Below are 14,523 nucleotides of genomic sequence, written 5' to 3'. Positions count from 1 at the left end.
CTGTAAAATATTTATGTATACTTTTCTGAGATCTAAAGTGCTGTTCTCCTGAGAAATAACATTACTCTCTCCTTGGAATTCTGTGGATTTGAAGATGGCTCCTGCCTGCTCACAACATGAGAATCAGGAAAATGTTTAAAAACTGTTAGATGATAAAAAGTCTCCAGTGGGGCAGTCAGTAGGAGAACATGTTCAAGGGAAAATCTGTCCCACAAACTTATATCATAGTTTATTATACCAAAGTATGAATGAATTTCAAGATAAATTTCATATTTCTGCCATTTTTTGGAATAAATTATTTTTCTGCTTTCTATTGGGGGAAAAAAAGCATCAGTTCTTTGGCACTCAGCCTTCTTTATGGTCCAACTCTCACACCTGTACATGACTTCAGGAAAAACCAGAGCTTTGACTATATAGACCTTTGTTGACGAGGTGATGTCTCTGCAAGACACTGTCTAGGTTTGTCATTGCTATTGTTTCTCTTGTCTGAAGAGACTGATCCAAAAGAATATTGCAAAAGTTAACAAATGGGGCCAAACTTTAAAGTTTTTGAACTGTGAAGGAAACTGTCAACAAAATGCAAAAACAATCTATTAAATGGGAGAAGATATTTGTAAATGATATTTCTGATAAGGATTAATATCCAAAATATATAAGGAATTCATATAACTCAATAGAAAAAACAAACAACCCAATTAAAAAAGGGGCAGGGGACCTAAATAGACATTTTTCCAAAGAAGATGTACAGGTGGCAGGATTGAACATCAACATTTTAGGAATCAGTGAGTTAAAATGGATGGGAATGGGCGAATTTAATTCAGATAACCATTATATCTACTACTGTGGGCAAGAATCCCTTAGAAGAAAAGGAGTAGCCAGTAGGAATGGAAAATGGCAATTGTTTTAGAAGACATTTCACATTTCCTACAAAACCAAACATACTCATTATACGATCTGGCAGTTGTACTCATTGGTATTTGCCCAAAGGAGATAAAAATGGATATCTACATAAAAACATGCCCACAGATATTTATAGCAGCTTCATTCACAATTGCCAAAACTTGGAAGCAATCAAGATGTTTTTCAATAGATGAATGGATAAATAAACTATAGTTACATCCAGAAAATGGAATATTATTCTGTACTAAAAAGAAATGAGTTAACAAGCCATGAAAAGATATTCAGGGACCTTAAATGTACCTTAAAGTCACACAACATTTTATGTCCATTATATCCAAACAAAGCTGGAAAAAATACATGTGAATGTGTGCGTGTGTGCTGCCAGGGTGAGGGGCGGTGTAATGTACTTATAAAAGGAGATCATGAGGGATATTTGCCATGACAGAAATGTTCTGTACCTTGACTGTGTTAATGTCAATATCCCAATTTTGATATAGTACTGCAGTTTTACATAATATTATCATTGGAGAAGTGGGTAAACAGTACATAGATTACTCTTGATTATTTATTACATCTGCATGTAAATCTATAATAATCCCAAAATAAAAGATTTAATTTAAAAACATAAACAGAAAGGCTACACATTATATGCATTCCTTTACCTCAAAATTAAAGAATCATAGATATGGAGAACAAATCAGTAGTTACCAAGGGTGGAAGAGTTCCTTGGTGGTAAGGGAACAGTTCTGTATTTTGACTATCATAGTGATTACATGAATCTATACACAAGATAAAATTGCATATAACTACACCCACACTCACACTTCTGTCATTCAGCTGCTCAGTCGTGCCTGACTCTTTGTGACCCCATGAACAACAGCACGCCAGGTTTCCCTGTCCTTCACCATCTCCCAGAGTTTGCCAAGTTCATGTCCCATTGAATCAGTGAAGCCATCCATCCATCTCATCTTCTGCTGCCCTCTTCTCCTCTTGCCTTCAGTCTTTCTCAGCATCAGGGTCTTTTCCAATGAGTCAGCTCTCTGTATCAGGTGGCCAAAGTATTGGAGCTTCAACTTCAGCATCAGTCCTTTCAGTGAGTATTTAGGGTGGATTTCCTTTAGGATTGACTGGTTTGATATCCTTGCAGTCCAAGGAACTCTCAAGAGTCTTCCTCAGCACCACAGTTTGAAAGCATCAGTTCTTTGGGACTGAGCCTTCTTTATGGTCCAACTTTCACATCTGTACATGACTACTAGAAAAATCCTAGCTTTGACTCTAAGGACAATTGTCAGGAAAGTGATGTTTTTGCTTTTTAATACACTGTCTAGGTTTGCCATAGCCTTTCTTCCAAGAAACAAGCGTCTTCTAATTTTGTGGTTGCAGTCACCATCTGCAGTGATTTTGGAGCCCAGGAAGAGAAAATATGTCACTGCTTCCACTTTTTCCCCTTCTGTTTGCCATGGAGTGATGGAACCAAATGCCGTGATCTTAGTTTAGACCCTTACATAGAACCTTTTATGGAACAACTGACTGGCTCAAAATTGGAAAAGGAGTATGACAAGGCTGTATATTATCACCCTTTTATTTAACTTATATGCAGAATACATCATGCGAAATGCCAGGCTGGGTGAGTTACAAGCTGGAATCAAGACTGCAGAAATGTTAACAACCTCAGATATGCAGATGATACCACTCCAGTGGCAGAAAGTGAAGAGGAACTAAAGAGCCTCTTGATAAGAGTGAAGGAGGAGAGTGAAAAAGCTGGCTTAAAACTCACACTGATTGCATGTAAAAACTGATGACATCTGAATGAGGCCTATAGTTTAGTTAACAGTATTGTTATTTGATATTGCACTGTAGTTAACATAGCATGCTACCACTGGGGGAAGCTGGGATGAAAGGGACCTGGGATTGTGTACAATTATTCAGCTTCCTATGACTTAAAATTATTTTTAAAATGATAAGTTTAACACAATGAATGAATGGATCTTTCCACTGATGTAGAAAGAGCACCAGGACATATTTTTTATGGGAAAAACAAGTCTCAGAATTAAAAATGTATAATATGATCAAATTTATGCTTTTAAAAAAGCTATCTGGGAGTGCACCAATCTATGTATATGTGGAAGAGAAGGCCTACGATTATACACAATAAACATATTGACCTGATTATCTCCAGGAGCAATTTTCAAAATGTTTAAAAGCTCAATGACATGAGCAGTAATCAGAAGGACTACTTTAAAATTAGACACCAGAGTGGATGTGAGAGTGAAACTGGACATTCACTTTCTCCTGCTTTGAAATTTTTACAATGAACATGCATTGTTTTATAATTTAAACTCAATAAAAATAAGCTTTAAATATAAATACATCATAAAAGGAATTAGTGTATGTCTCAGACAACTATATATTTGGGACGACTATAAAAGTTATATAAATTATGTGTAGATGTCAATTGGGTGTCAACATGGCACACAATTCAAAAGTCTCATAGATATGTTAAAAAGTAAAGTAGGGAATGGAAATTCTTTACTCTCAAAGGGGTGATTACCGAATCCTTTTTCCTTGGGAAGAAAGAACAAGAGGCTTCGCCAGCTCCTGGCCCTTCAGTGACTATTACTGTTTGATTATGGAAACAAACTGAAAGAAAAAAAAAAGATTAAAATAGAGTGTATTACAGCCAGTGTATGCATTCACTACTTCATTTTCTCACTATTGAACACTGTTCTGAATAATGAGAAGAGATGTCAAAGTTCAAGGGATACAAGTGAAGATGCGGAGCAATTGGGACATTTCTAGTAGGAATGTAAATAATAATGCAAAATAATGTACCACTGTGGAAGATGGTTTGACAGTTTCTTCCAAAGCTAAAGAGAGACCCACCATACAACCCAGCATTCATGCTTCTGGGTATTTACCCAGCTGACCTGAAAAGTTATGTTCACATAAAAACCTGCACATGAATGTCTGTAGCGTGAATCTGACCACATTTCAAATCTGACCGTATGACAAAACCTCACTGAACGGGATACAGGAAAAAAGAGATCTAAATAACTTAAATCTTTATGTAACCGCCCCCCATTCATATGTTGAAATCCTAATTCCTAATATGGTGGCATTAGGAGATGGGGCCTTTGGCAAGTGATTAGGACATGAAGATGGAGCCCTCATGAATGGCATTAGTGCCCAACACTTCAGAGACAATTTCTATTCTTTATTTTTAATAATTTTTGTTTATTTATTTACTGGTTGTACTAGGTCTTTGTTGCTGTGTGGGTGTCCAGTGGGGACTGCTCTCTAGCTGCAGTGCTCAGGCTTATTGCAGTGGCTTCTCTTGTTGCTGAGCACAGGCTCTAGGGCACACAGGCTTCAGCAGTTACAGCACGAGGGCTCAGCAGTTGTGGTTCTCAGGCTGTGCAGCACGGGCTTAATAGTTGTGGCCCACAGGCTTCGTTGTTCCCTGGCATGTGGGATCATCCTAGATCAGGGATCAAACCCTTGTCTCCTGCTTTGGCAGGTGGATCCTTTACCACTGAGCCACCAGGGGAGCCCCATTCACCAGTTTTATAGATTAGGACCTGGATATCTTTGAGAGCCATTCAGCCTTCTGCAATCTTATGAGGAAAAAAAATCATTCAAGTTATTTATTCTAGCATTCATGTCTCGACAACTATATTTCCACCTACTCTTTTCATGTTTCTTCCCACTTCTGGTACTGTTTTCTCTTTATTCATTTTTTAGCTATTTTAATGGATTGTCCAACAAGTTCAAGGTTTTAAGTCTTCATTTACAAGTGCCTGCCTTGTTCACTTCAAGCAACAGAGACATGTTCCTCTCTTCAGGTACGATTTTATGAGCCTGTATCCAGTACAGGCTACACACTTCTTTCATTATGCTTTTTTCCCACAGTAGCTGGTATAATGCCTTACGTATGAATGTTTCTCAATTGCTTACCTGTAAATACATTTTACTCATTAACCATTCTGTTATTACTGTGCTTCCATAACAGGCCATCTCACATAATATCATCACATTTTTCCCCACTGGGCCCAAAGGTCTACTCAGCCACTCTAGGCCTTCATGAACATACCTTCACTTTTATAATTAATTTACAGGTGACTGCCTGACATGAGGACTAAAACTAGAAAATAAAAAAATATATATGATGAATGTAATTTTGAACTGTGATTAAATTTACGTCAATATAATTTGCCACACATTAAGTGATGTTCATATCTATAATCATGTGTGGGTGCTCAGTTGTGTATGACTCTGCAAACGCCATGGACTGTAGCCTGCCAGGCTCTTCGGTCCATGGGATTTCCCAGGCAAGAATACTGGAGTGGGTTGCTCTTTCCTTCTCCAGGAGATCTTCCTCATCCAGGGATTGAAACTGCATCTCCTGTGTCTCCTGCATTGACAGGTAGATTCTTCACCACTGAGCCACCTGGGAAGCCCAGCTACTATCATCAGTTCAGTTCAGTTCAGTCACTCAGTCGTGTCCGACTCTTTGTGACCTCACGGACTGCAGCACGCCAGGCCTCCATGTCCGTCACCAACTCCCAGAGTTTACCCAAACTTGTGTCCATTGAGTTGGTGATGCCATCCAATCATCTCATCCTCTGTTGTCCCCTTCTCCTCCTGCCCTCAATCTTTCCCAGCATCAGGGTCTTTTCAAACGAGTTAGCTATTATCATAGTGCCTGGTAAATAGGCCCCAAAAGAAGCAGCTCATAAAAATGTTAACAATGAATATGATTTTTATAAAGACAGCTGAGCAATTTCAGAATTTTCTAAAGGAAGACAAGACAGAATTTCCGAAGCAGACACGGGAGTGATTTGGAGGCACTCCTCTGAAAGGGCTGGATGTGTTCCCAGAGTGAGTTCAGCAGTTCGTGCTGTTCTTGTCCTTTTCCACCTGGGCAACTCAGGGCTACATGTTCCTTGAGCCGTGGATGAACAGGTTGCTCCACTGGGGTTGAAGCCAGGCCAGATTGAATATTGGCCTTTGAGTAAAAGCCTTGTGGGTGGCTGGCCTGGTTCTAGAAATCTGTCCAACTCATCACTCTTTATCTGAATAGTGACTGAATACAAGATACAAAAAGAAGAAAACATAGAGTTAAGTGGTGCAAAGTCTGGAAGCCAAATAAGCAGAAGACACAGAGTATAAAAAGGCGACGTAAAGTTGAGGACACGATCTGATCCACAGAAGAAAACATGAAAGTCAGATGAGGAAGGGACAGAAGATGAAGGCAGAAGTAAGAGTCACTACTCTTTGTGGAGGTGTGTTTTGAGAGCCCATCTTCCCAACTTTGCTCCTCCAATACTTCCACTAACAGACTGCCTCCCGGGCCCAGCAGAGCTCTCAGAAGGGGCACTGATTGTGACAGGACAAAGAGCTCAGCCCACAGTCCTGTCACGAAGAACACGGAGTTCTTGGAACAGCCAGAGCTGGGGAGACAAGGAGAGCACACGCCAGCAGCATAGCCTGCAGCTCTCACACGCCCAGGGCTCTGCCGGCTCACCGGGCCCTGCTCTCTGACCTTATGCAAGACGAACCCCACGGCCTACTCAGACTCTCCCATGAGGTCCCACACTTAAAGTCATCAGAGCCAGCTCCAGTCTTATCTCTAATACACAGAACTCAATTGTTCTGGATTGAGGCCCAGGGATTTGTATTTAATATCAGTTCCTTAAGTTTTAAAATGTGTTCGGGTAAAGCTAAGAGGATGGAACAGAATCTCAAAGTACAGCGGATTTTAAGATATGTTTAATTCTCTCTCGTATATCAGACCCAAGTTGAACAATCCAGGTTGGCAAAATAACTCTGCCTCACACAATTGTTTGGGCACATGGGTTTTTGCTCCCCTTTCTCTGTGGCTATTCCTTGAACAAATCATCATCTTTATCAGCAGTCTCAACCTTTTTGGTTCCAGGGACTGGTTTTGTGAAAGATAATTTTTCCACAGACACAGGCAGGGGGCAGGGGGTGGGAGTGGAGCAGGGGCCTCTGTGGTTTGGAAGCAGAAAAGGTGAAAGTTTTCATGATGAAAGCTTACTGTTGTAGAATCTGAAATCTTCTGCCTGTTGTCACCATTAGGGATCTTCAGATGCTATTATGTTGAAGAGGTGACTGACTTTGAGGGTGAGGAGTGCTAGCACTCGGAAGGTCTAACGGTCTCTGGCATCTTCACATTTGACATCTTTCAGACTTCATAGTTTGATGATTAGGTAGATTCTGGGAGATCAAATCACCAAAGACTTGGAAGCAAGAGCTCCTGATTTCTTCTGAGAATTGGAAAGGTTTGGTCTTAATTAAGACCCTTTAGAAAATGCTCTTGATCTGGAAAGAGGTATCTGTTCTGCTGGGTCATTGTTCTTATTTCCTGATCAAGGAATAAATCTGTACTAGATTCTGAACTAGGCTGAACTTACTTTCTCTTGTTGTTGTTTAGTCGCTAAGTCATGTCCGACTCTACAACCTCATGAACTGTAGCCTACCAGGCTCCTCTGTCCATGGGATTTCCCAGGCAAGAATACTGAAGTGGTTTGCCATTTCCTTCTCCAGGGGACCGTCCCAACCCAGGGATCGATGTCTCCTGCATTGGCAGGCAGATGGTTTACCACTGAGCCACAAGAGACGCCTTACTTTTTCTTACATATTACCAAAAACCTCTATTAGAGTACCACTGAGCCACAAGAGACGCCTTACTTTTTCTTACATATTACCAAAAACCTCTATTAGAGCTAGTATTGTTATTGTCTCTGGGGCTAGTATGACATCACCCAGAGCTGAACTCTATAGTAGGAAAGAAGTTACTCAAATTTGAACCAAGTTTGAGCCAAGAGGAGACCTACTAGACTGCTCCACTACGGACAGAGCCCATCTCATGCTTGGTGAGTGGGTGGTAGCACCAGCCTGGCTACATGGAACTAGCCCTAGAATGGAAACCAGTGATGTGGTTCCCTTCCAGGCCCTTGCAGTCTCCCCCCACAGAGAAGAGGATCTCAAACTCTAGGCACTTCTATAAGTTTCTTCTCCAGCTGCCAAGTGAAAAATAATTGCTGATAACATAACTATCAATATTTGGCCGAGATCATAGTGATTGTTTATTTAAGCAGCTATCATATTGACAAGGAAAATTTCAGCTAAAAGATATCAAAACATCTGCCCTAATGTTGCATATTGGTTGATTGTCAGAGTTTTGTGGTTTCAGTATAATGAGAATTCTGCACCAGATATGAAAAACATTAGGAACATTTATAGACAGAGTGATGTACAACATTCTATTTACATGCATTTTACTTAAAATTAGGACATTGAAAATGGTTTTTTGGGTATACCAGTCTGCCGTCTTCCCAGTCTGCCAGCTTTCTGAATAAAGTCACTATTCCTTGCCTTAAAATAAAATTAGGACATTAAAAAAGGGTCTCAGGATAGAGGGAGGATGTATGATGAGGAATCGAGAACACACACACACACATTTGTGAACAAGATAACTGTCCAGTTTTACGTAGAGTGCTGAACTGTAAAGATTTACAAATAGACTTGGCATAGACTTGCTATTTCCCTTCTTTCTACCTCCTTTATCCCTCCATGGCTTGCCATTCCTCTCCCAGGGACCCTGGAAATCAAGACTATGCTTGAGTAAAAATTACAATAGGGGCTTTATTTTTTCTCTCTGTAGCAAATTGTGAAATAGACAGGGGAAAAAGATGGAGGAATGGAGATTGGATAGGGCTGGAGCTGTTGACTGAAGGCAACAGCTAAACCAAAGGATCTTTTTCTTTTGGCATCTTCTAGAGAACAGGCAGATCCCATGGCTTCATAGGTGACACTCACACTTGTGTTCATGCATAAATGTACATTTTCTTTGAAGAGAAACAATGATAATAATATCCCCCTGTCATTCACTATTTCTCTGAATCATCTCAGTGGCAGTACAGTTAACTTTCAATACTCTGTACTGGTTTGGAGCCTTCTCTCCTTAATTTTGTCAAGTTGGGTAAACTCTGCTCTTGGCTTTATAGCTGAGCTAGGATGGAATTCAGTTTGGTTCAGAGAAAGTTTGTACATGCATATGTGTATGTGGGAGAGAGAAAGAGAGAATGCACTACAGTCCAGCATCAGTTATACATTTCAATTGAATTATCTACAGTTGTGGATTTGTTTCATCTCTCCAGTTGGTATAAATAATTAAGAGTTTCCTATAGTGCTGAAAGGATAGATGTGGATAATAGAAAGCAATAACCAATAATGAAAAGTTCTGTGGGATTTACATGTTAGAGACACTAACTAACCAGCTCATCAGAGAATGACTTGTCAGCACCACCAAAATTTTCTTTAATGAAGTAACACCATGGTGTTGGCAGCTGGGGGATTGTTTGCCCACAGTGAACTGGCATGTAGTGGTCCTTAGTTCTGGAGTCTCAGAGCAGCTTATGCCTGAAGTCTGTCCACACTTGCAGCTGGGGGCTTTGGGGACCCCATCGACCACTTCCACGGAGCCATGGATGAAGTTACTGCTCAACTTGAATGACCCATTAGCTTCTGAAACTTTTCTCCAGACTGTAATGTCATTGCAGTAATATTTGTTATTACCTAGATTGCGTTTGGGGAACAGGCTATAATGTAATCTTCTGAAGGTCAATAACGAGGAAGACAAATCTTTGGACATCCTGAGGCTGGTATTTTTATATGACACAGTCAAATTTATTAATACCTCAATGGTGTGTTTTTCCTGGTCACTTTTTGCCATGTCATGTTTCATCTCTTTCTCTAAAAATTCTTCTTTAATTATCTCCATTATACTTTCTGAAACTCCTGCAAAAATTACCCCCAGGCCAAGTAGCAGCAGAAAGATGATCTCCATCTCAGATCTAGGACAAACTCTTCTGCAGTAAAAACTAAAAGATAAAAATGAAGAAAATATTAAACAAGTAACTCTCTTTTCTTTATGACATTCCCAGGGTTGAGTCCTACATGTAAGCTAAGACATCTACATCTGTTAAGGAAAGGAAGAGATAGGAAAAAGACAATCAGCTGTGTAGTCTGAAGATCCAACTTCAAACCCCTGTTTATCCACTAATAAGCAATTTGTAACTAACTTCAGTTTCCTCTTGTGAAAAAAAAGAAAATATGAGAATTATATAAGGTAATATGTTTAAAGTACCCAGAACCAAGTAGTCATTTCTTTCTTTTCATCTCATCTATAATCTCACTGGTGAAATCTGTAATCTCTGCAGCGGGTCCCAATAATCTCACCTAACACATTCCTCACTATTGCTGCGGATCCTCTAGCCTCACACAGTACCTGGCACGTGGCAGCCACGTGAAAAAAACCACCATGATATTTTCCCATCTCTCATTTCTTTTCCCACTGATTCTCAGTCATGGAATTTCTGTCTTTACCAGTTCATTTGTCAAGTTGATCATGTGGAGAAAGATTCCAGATTGTTGCAAGGCAAGAAGTGAAATTGTCTTCATTTCCTGGGCGTTTCTCTTACTGGGTCTAACGGAAGGGGGTGCAAGAAGGAGAAGGCAGAATTGTCTGAGATAGAAGGAGGAGACAAAGTGGAACCAGTGATGCTCGGAGAACTGAATGCAGTGTCCCCTTGGCTGTCAGAATCCCAGTGCCCTTGGGCAGTATCATTGCTTCTTCTTTTGTGAAATCTTCCTTGTTTATTTCTACTTCAACCCAAAGTAATTTTTGTTGTTGTTTTTGAAACCCTGCAGAATAGATAATATTGTGCTTGATTTTATACATAATTTTTTTTAATTTTTGAAGATAGTTGGTACAGTTTTTCTCCTTTTTATTAAAGTTGGAAATTTCTTGAGCCTGGAAAATAGCCTCTGCTTCTTTTCCTTCTCTACAGGAAGAATGAACTATATATGTCCTAGTTTCTCATAATGTTTGCCAACAACATAACATAGTTTGACTACTGTAGAAAGTCCTTTACTTGAGGTCAGTGCTGGAAAATTCACAATGAGAATCCCAGAAGGAATGGTTATTTGGGGGTAATAATTCTCTTGCTCTAGAATGACATCCCCCTTTTTTCCCCTTTTTTTCTCTCCCGCCTCTAAAGCCTCCTTCCCTTCTACTTGTATCTACTGTATTACCTCCTAATCACTAGTCCTTGCCCCTCTAATTCCTTCAATACACTACTTTTCTAAAAACACACTTGCAGTGACACTATTTCAGGAACATTGAGATATTTCTCATTGTCTCTACAAAGTAATCTAGTCTTCTGAGTCCACTTGGTCAAAATTCTATTTGATCTAATCCCAACCTGCCTGTCAAGGATGATCACCGATTATTTTGGTATACAGACCTGTTCCAGTCAAATCAGTGTGACCCACCCTCCTGTGAGTACACCCTATTCTGTCCTGTGCGTGAAATTAGAGCAAAGACCCAGTACCAAAAATACATGAGCCTTAGTAATTGGGTTGATTGATTATTGATAGATTATTAAGAATTCAGTGGATGTTTTCATCTGTGTGCCTTGAGCACAGACTTGGTACAGGTTGAAGGGAGGAGGGAAGAAGGATTTGAACTGCGTCCTAAATATCCTCTACCATCACATCAATAGTGAGGTGCTAATCGGAAAACAGGAGACAACAAGGAGAAAAATAAACAAGAAGAACAGTACAGAAACACCCAGTTTTTCTAAAACATTTTATAAGGGAAGAATTCACAGCCACCTGGGCTTGCCTGGGGTTGCTGGTACCCATTTTAAAACACTATGCCCCTGACTCCTTTCAAACTACAAATGCCTAAAACGTCACAATTCATTTGAATGGGGATTTGATCTTTGGAAAATGAACATACTCCGAGGATAGATTCCATTTTACAGTCTCAGTTACTTGCTTTAATGGGAATGCATTTATCTGCAAGATTTTGTTTTTAAATAGAAAGAAGGAGGTTAGGGGAGGAAGGGAAGGAAAAGTACTGAGAAGGAAAGAAAGGACAATTAAGCCTAGGGAGAGAGATAGAAAAAGGAATCAGAAATCAGAACATAGAAACATAGGCCTAAAGCATTTCAAAAAAACAAAAAGCAAAACCCCATTTCAGCTACATTTTCCCAGGAAATGATTCTGCTACCAGGACCCAACCTGTCACACGATAGGGGCCAGCTGTTCCTTCTCATCTTCTGTTCTGACACTGGGGGCTCTGCTTCCCTGGTGACACCCACACTTTCATAAAGACAGGGACCATGGGATTCATTACTCACAGAGAAAGGAGTAAGGGAACTCAGCTGCAAAAGGGCTACCCCAGAGAGGTAAGCCTCTACTTACAAGGTTGCCAAGTGTTCTTTACAAATGACTGTCACTCCCTGTCCTCCATAAATGTCACCAGTCTGTTAGAACTTGATGTTTACCAATGACAGAGTACCAACTAGCATAGGTTGATCTGACCTTGAATTAAGTACAAATAAATAATTGAATAGTTTGAAGTCTCTCAATTGAAAAGATAAGAACAGACCAGGCCCTCTAAAGCTTATGTACTGCCTGTGTCTGCTTTAGCTCAGTGTATGAGTGTCTGGCTCTCACAGGACTAAACTGTCATAGCTCAGATTTAGTGACCCCATAACCTGGCCCTTACTTGCCTATCACCCCTTTTTTTCTTACTAATCCCTATCTCTGACAACTCCAAAAAGATTCTAGATTCCCTAAGAAATAGAATTGTGGAGTAATAGACCTGGCTGCTGCTGCTGCTGCTAAGTCGCTTCAGTCGTGTCCGACTCTATGCGACCCCATAGACGGCAGCTCACCAGGCTCCACCGTCGCTGGGACGCTCCAGGCAAGAACATTGGAGTGGGTTTCCATTTCCTTCTCCAATGCATGAAAGTGAAGAGTAAAACTGAAGTCGCTCAGTCGTGTCCGACTCTTCATGACCCCAAGGACTGCAGCCTACCAGGCTCCTCCCTCCATGGGATTTTCCAGGCAAGAGTACTGGAGTGGGTTGCCATTGCCTTCTCCGAACAGACCTGGAAAGAAGCTCAAAGATTACCTAGTTTGATCTCTTCACATTACAGATGAGGAAACTGATATAGAGAAACAGAGCTTAATCACATCCCCAGAATTAGGAGTCTCTATTTCCCTTCCTTCTCTTCCTTTGCCCTCTCATTCTAAAGACCCTCTGTCCATAGCAAATGAGGAGGAACTAAACAAACAGTCCAGTTGTAAGAACTAAAAGGAGAAAGAATGATTAGTCTGAGTCAAAGTAATCTCTGTTCCTTCTGGGGACACCAAGAGGAAATAGACTGAACCCTGAGAGTCTTGATCCTTCCCTGGGAAATCTTTATCCATTTCTTTCTAGACTTTAAGGGAAGTGGCTTCTGACCAGTTAGGCTTCTTCTGATCTCCTTTTCCTTTTCTTTCAAGGCGCAGAGGCAGCTGTTGAATAAGAGCAGGTACAGCTTGAGTTATACACGTCATCCTTAAAGAAGACCTTAAGAGATGACCCCTACTCCCTCTACACTTAGGATAAAGTCTAGGATGAATGTGAGATGAATGAAGTACTCACTCTGCAGGTACAAACTGTTAATAGCCCAATAATCAAGATAAACAGTATTTTATTGCAACATTAAAAAATAAATTTAATGCATATGACACAAAAGAACCTATCTACGAAAGAGAAATGGGCTTCACAGGTGGCGACAGTGGTAAGGAACCCGTCTGCCAATGCAGGAGATATAAGGGACAAGGGTTCGATCCCTGGGTTGGGAAGTCCCCCTGGAGGAGGGCATGGCAACCCACTCCCTTTTCTTACCTGGAGAATCCCATGGACAGAGGAGCCTGGTGAGTTACAGTCCTTAGGGTCACAAAGAGCCCAAAACAACTGAAGCAATTGAGCACGCACACATGAATCAGAAACAGACTCACAACATAAAGAACAAACTTGTGGTTGCCAGAGGGAGGGGACGAGGAAGGGATGGATTGGGAGTTTGAGGTTAGCAGTTGCAAGCTATTATATGCATTTAGAATGGATAACAACAAGGTCCTACGGTATCAGTTCAGTTGCTCAGTCATGTCCGGCTCTCTGCAACCCCATGGACTGCAACACACCAGGCCTCCCTGTCCATTCCCAACTCCCAGAGCTTGCTCAAACTCATGTCCGTTGAGTCAGTGATGCCATCCAACCATTTCATCCTCTGTTGTCCCCTTCTCCTGCCTTCAATCTTTCCCAGAATCAGGGTCTCTTCCAAGGAGTCAGTTCTTTGCATCAGGTGGCCAAAGTGTTGGAGCTTCAGCTTCGGCATCAGTACTTCCAATGAATATTCAATACTGATTTCCTTTAGGATTGACTGGTTTGATCTCCTTGCAGTCCAAGGGACTCTCTTATGGTATAGAGAACAATATTCAATATCCTAGGATAAACCTTAATGGAAAAACAATATATGTATAACTGAGTCACTTTTCTATACAGAATAAAGGACCACAACATTGTAAATCAACTATACTCCAATAAAAACAAAGAAACAAACAAATAAATTTAATGCAAAATAAACCCTGCTGAACAAATATCAAAATGTTAACTAACAGGATCTGACCCTACACTGTTATAACTCATGTATCCCACCTCATCCTAAATCCAACCCTGTCAGAACGGGTCTTAATTTA

The 14,523-nt window shown here is 40.6% G+C and overlaps 1 protein-coding gene across 1 annotated transcript; it reads right to left on the bottom strand.

Moving 5' to 3' along the window:
- Positions 1-9,175: 9,175 nt before the first annotated feature.
- On the bottom strand, positions 9,176-9,772 carry RNASE11 (ribonuclease A family member 11 (inactive)). The gene has a single exon (XM_069597773.1). It carries the CDS (start codon positions 9,770-9,772, stop codon positions 9,176-9,178), a length of 597 nt encoding a protein of 198 aa, XP_069453874.1.
- Between the last annotated feature and the right edge of the window lie 4,751 nt (positions 9,773-14,523).

The sequence above is a fragment of the Ovis canadensis genome, chromosome 7 (genome assembly GCF_042477335.2).
Source record: "Ovis canadensis isolate MfBH-ARS-UI-01 breed Bighorn chromosome 7, ARS-UI_OviCan_v2, whole genome shotgun sequence".
Taxonomy (NCBI): domain Eukaryota; kingdom Metazoa; phylum Chordata; class Mammalia; order Artiodactyla; family Bovidae; genus Ovis; species Ovis canadensis.
Note: the sequence above shows the minus strand (reverse complement) of the source record. Positions and strands in the feature narration are given on the sequence as shown.

What these genes read in the sequence shown, in the direction of transcription:
- RNASE11 (XM_069597773.1), bottom strand. Translation starts at nt 9,772, where the DNA reads ATGGAGATCATCTTTCTGCTGCTACTTGGCCTGGGGGTAATTTTTGCA.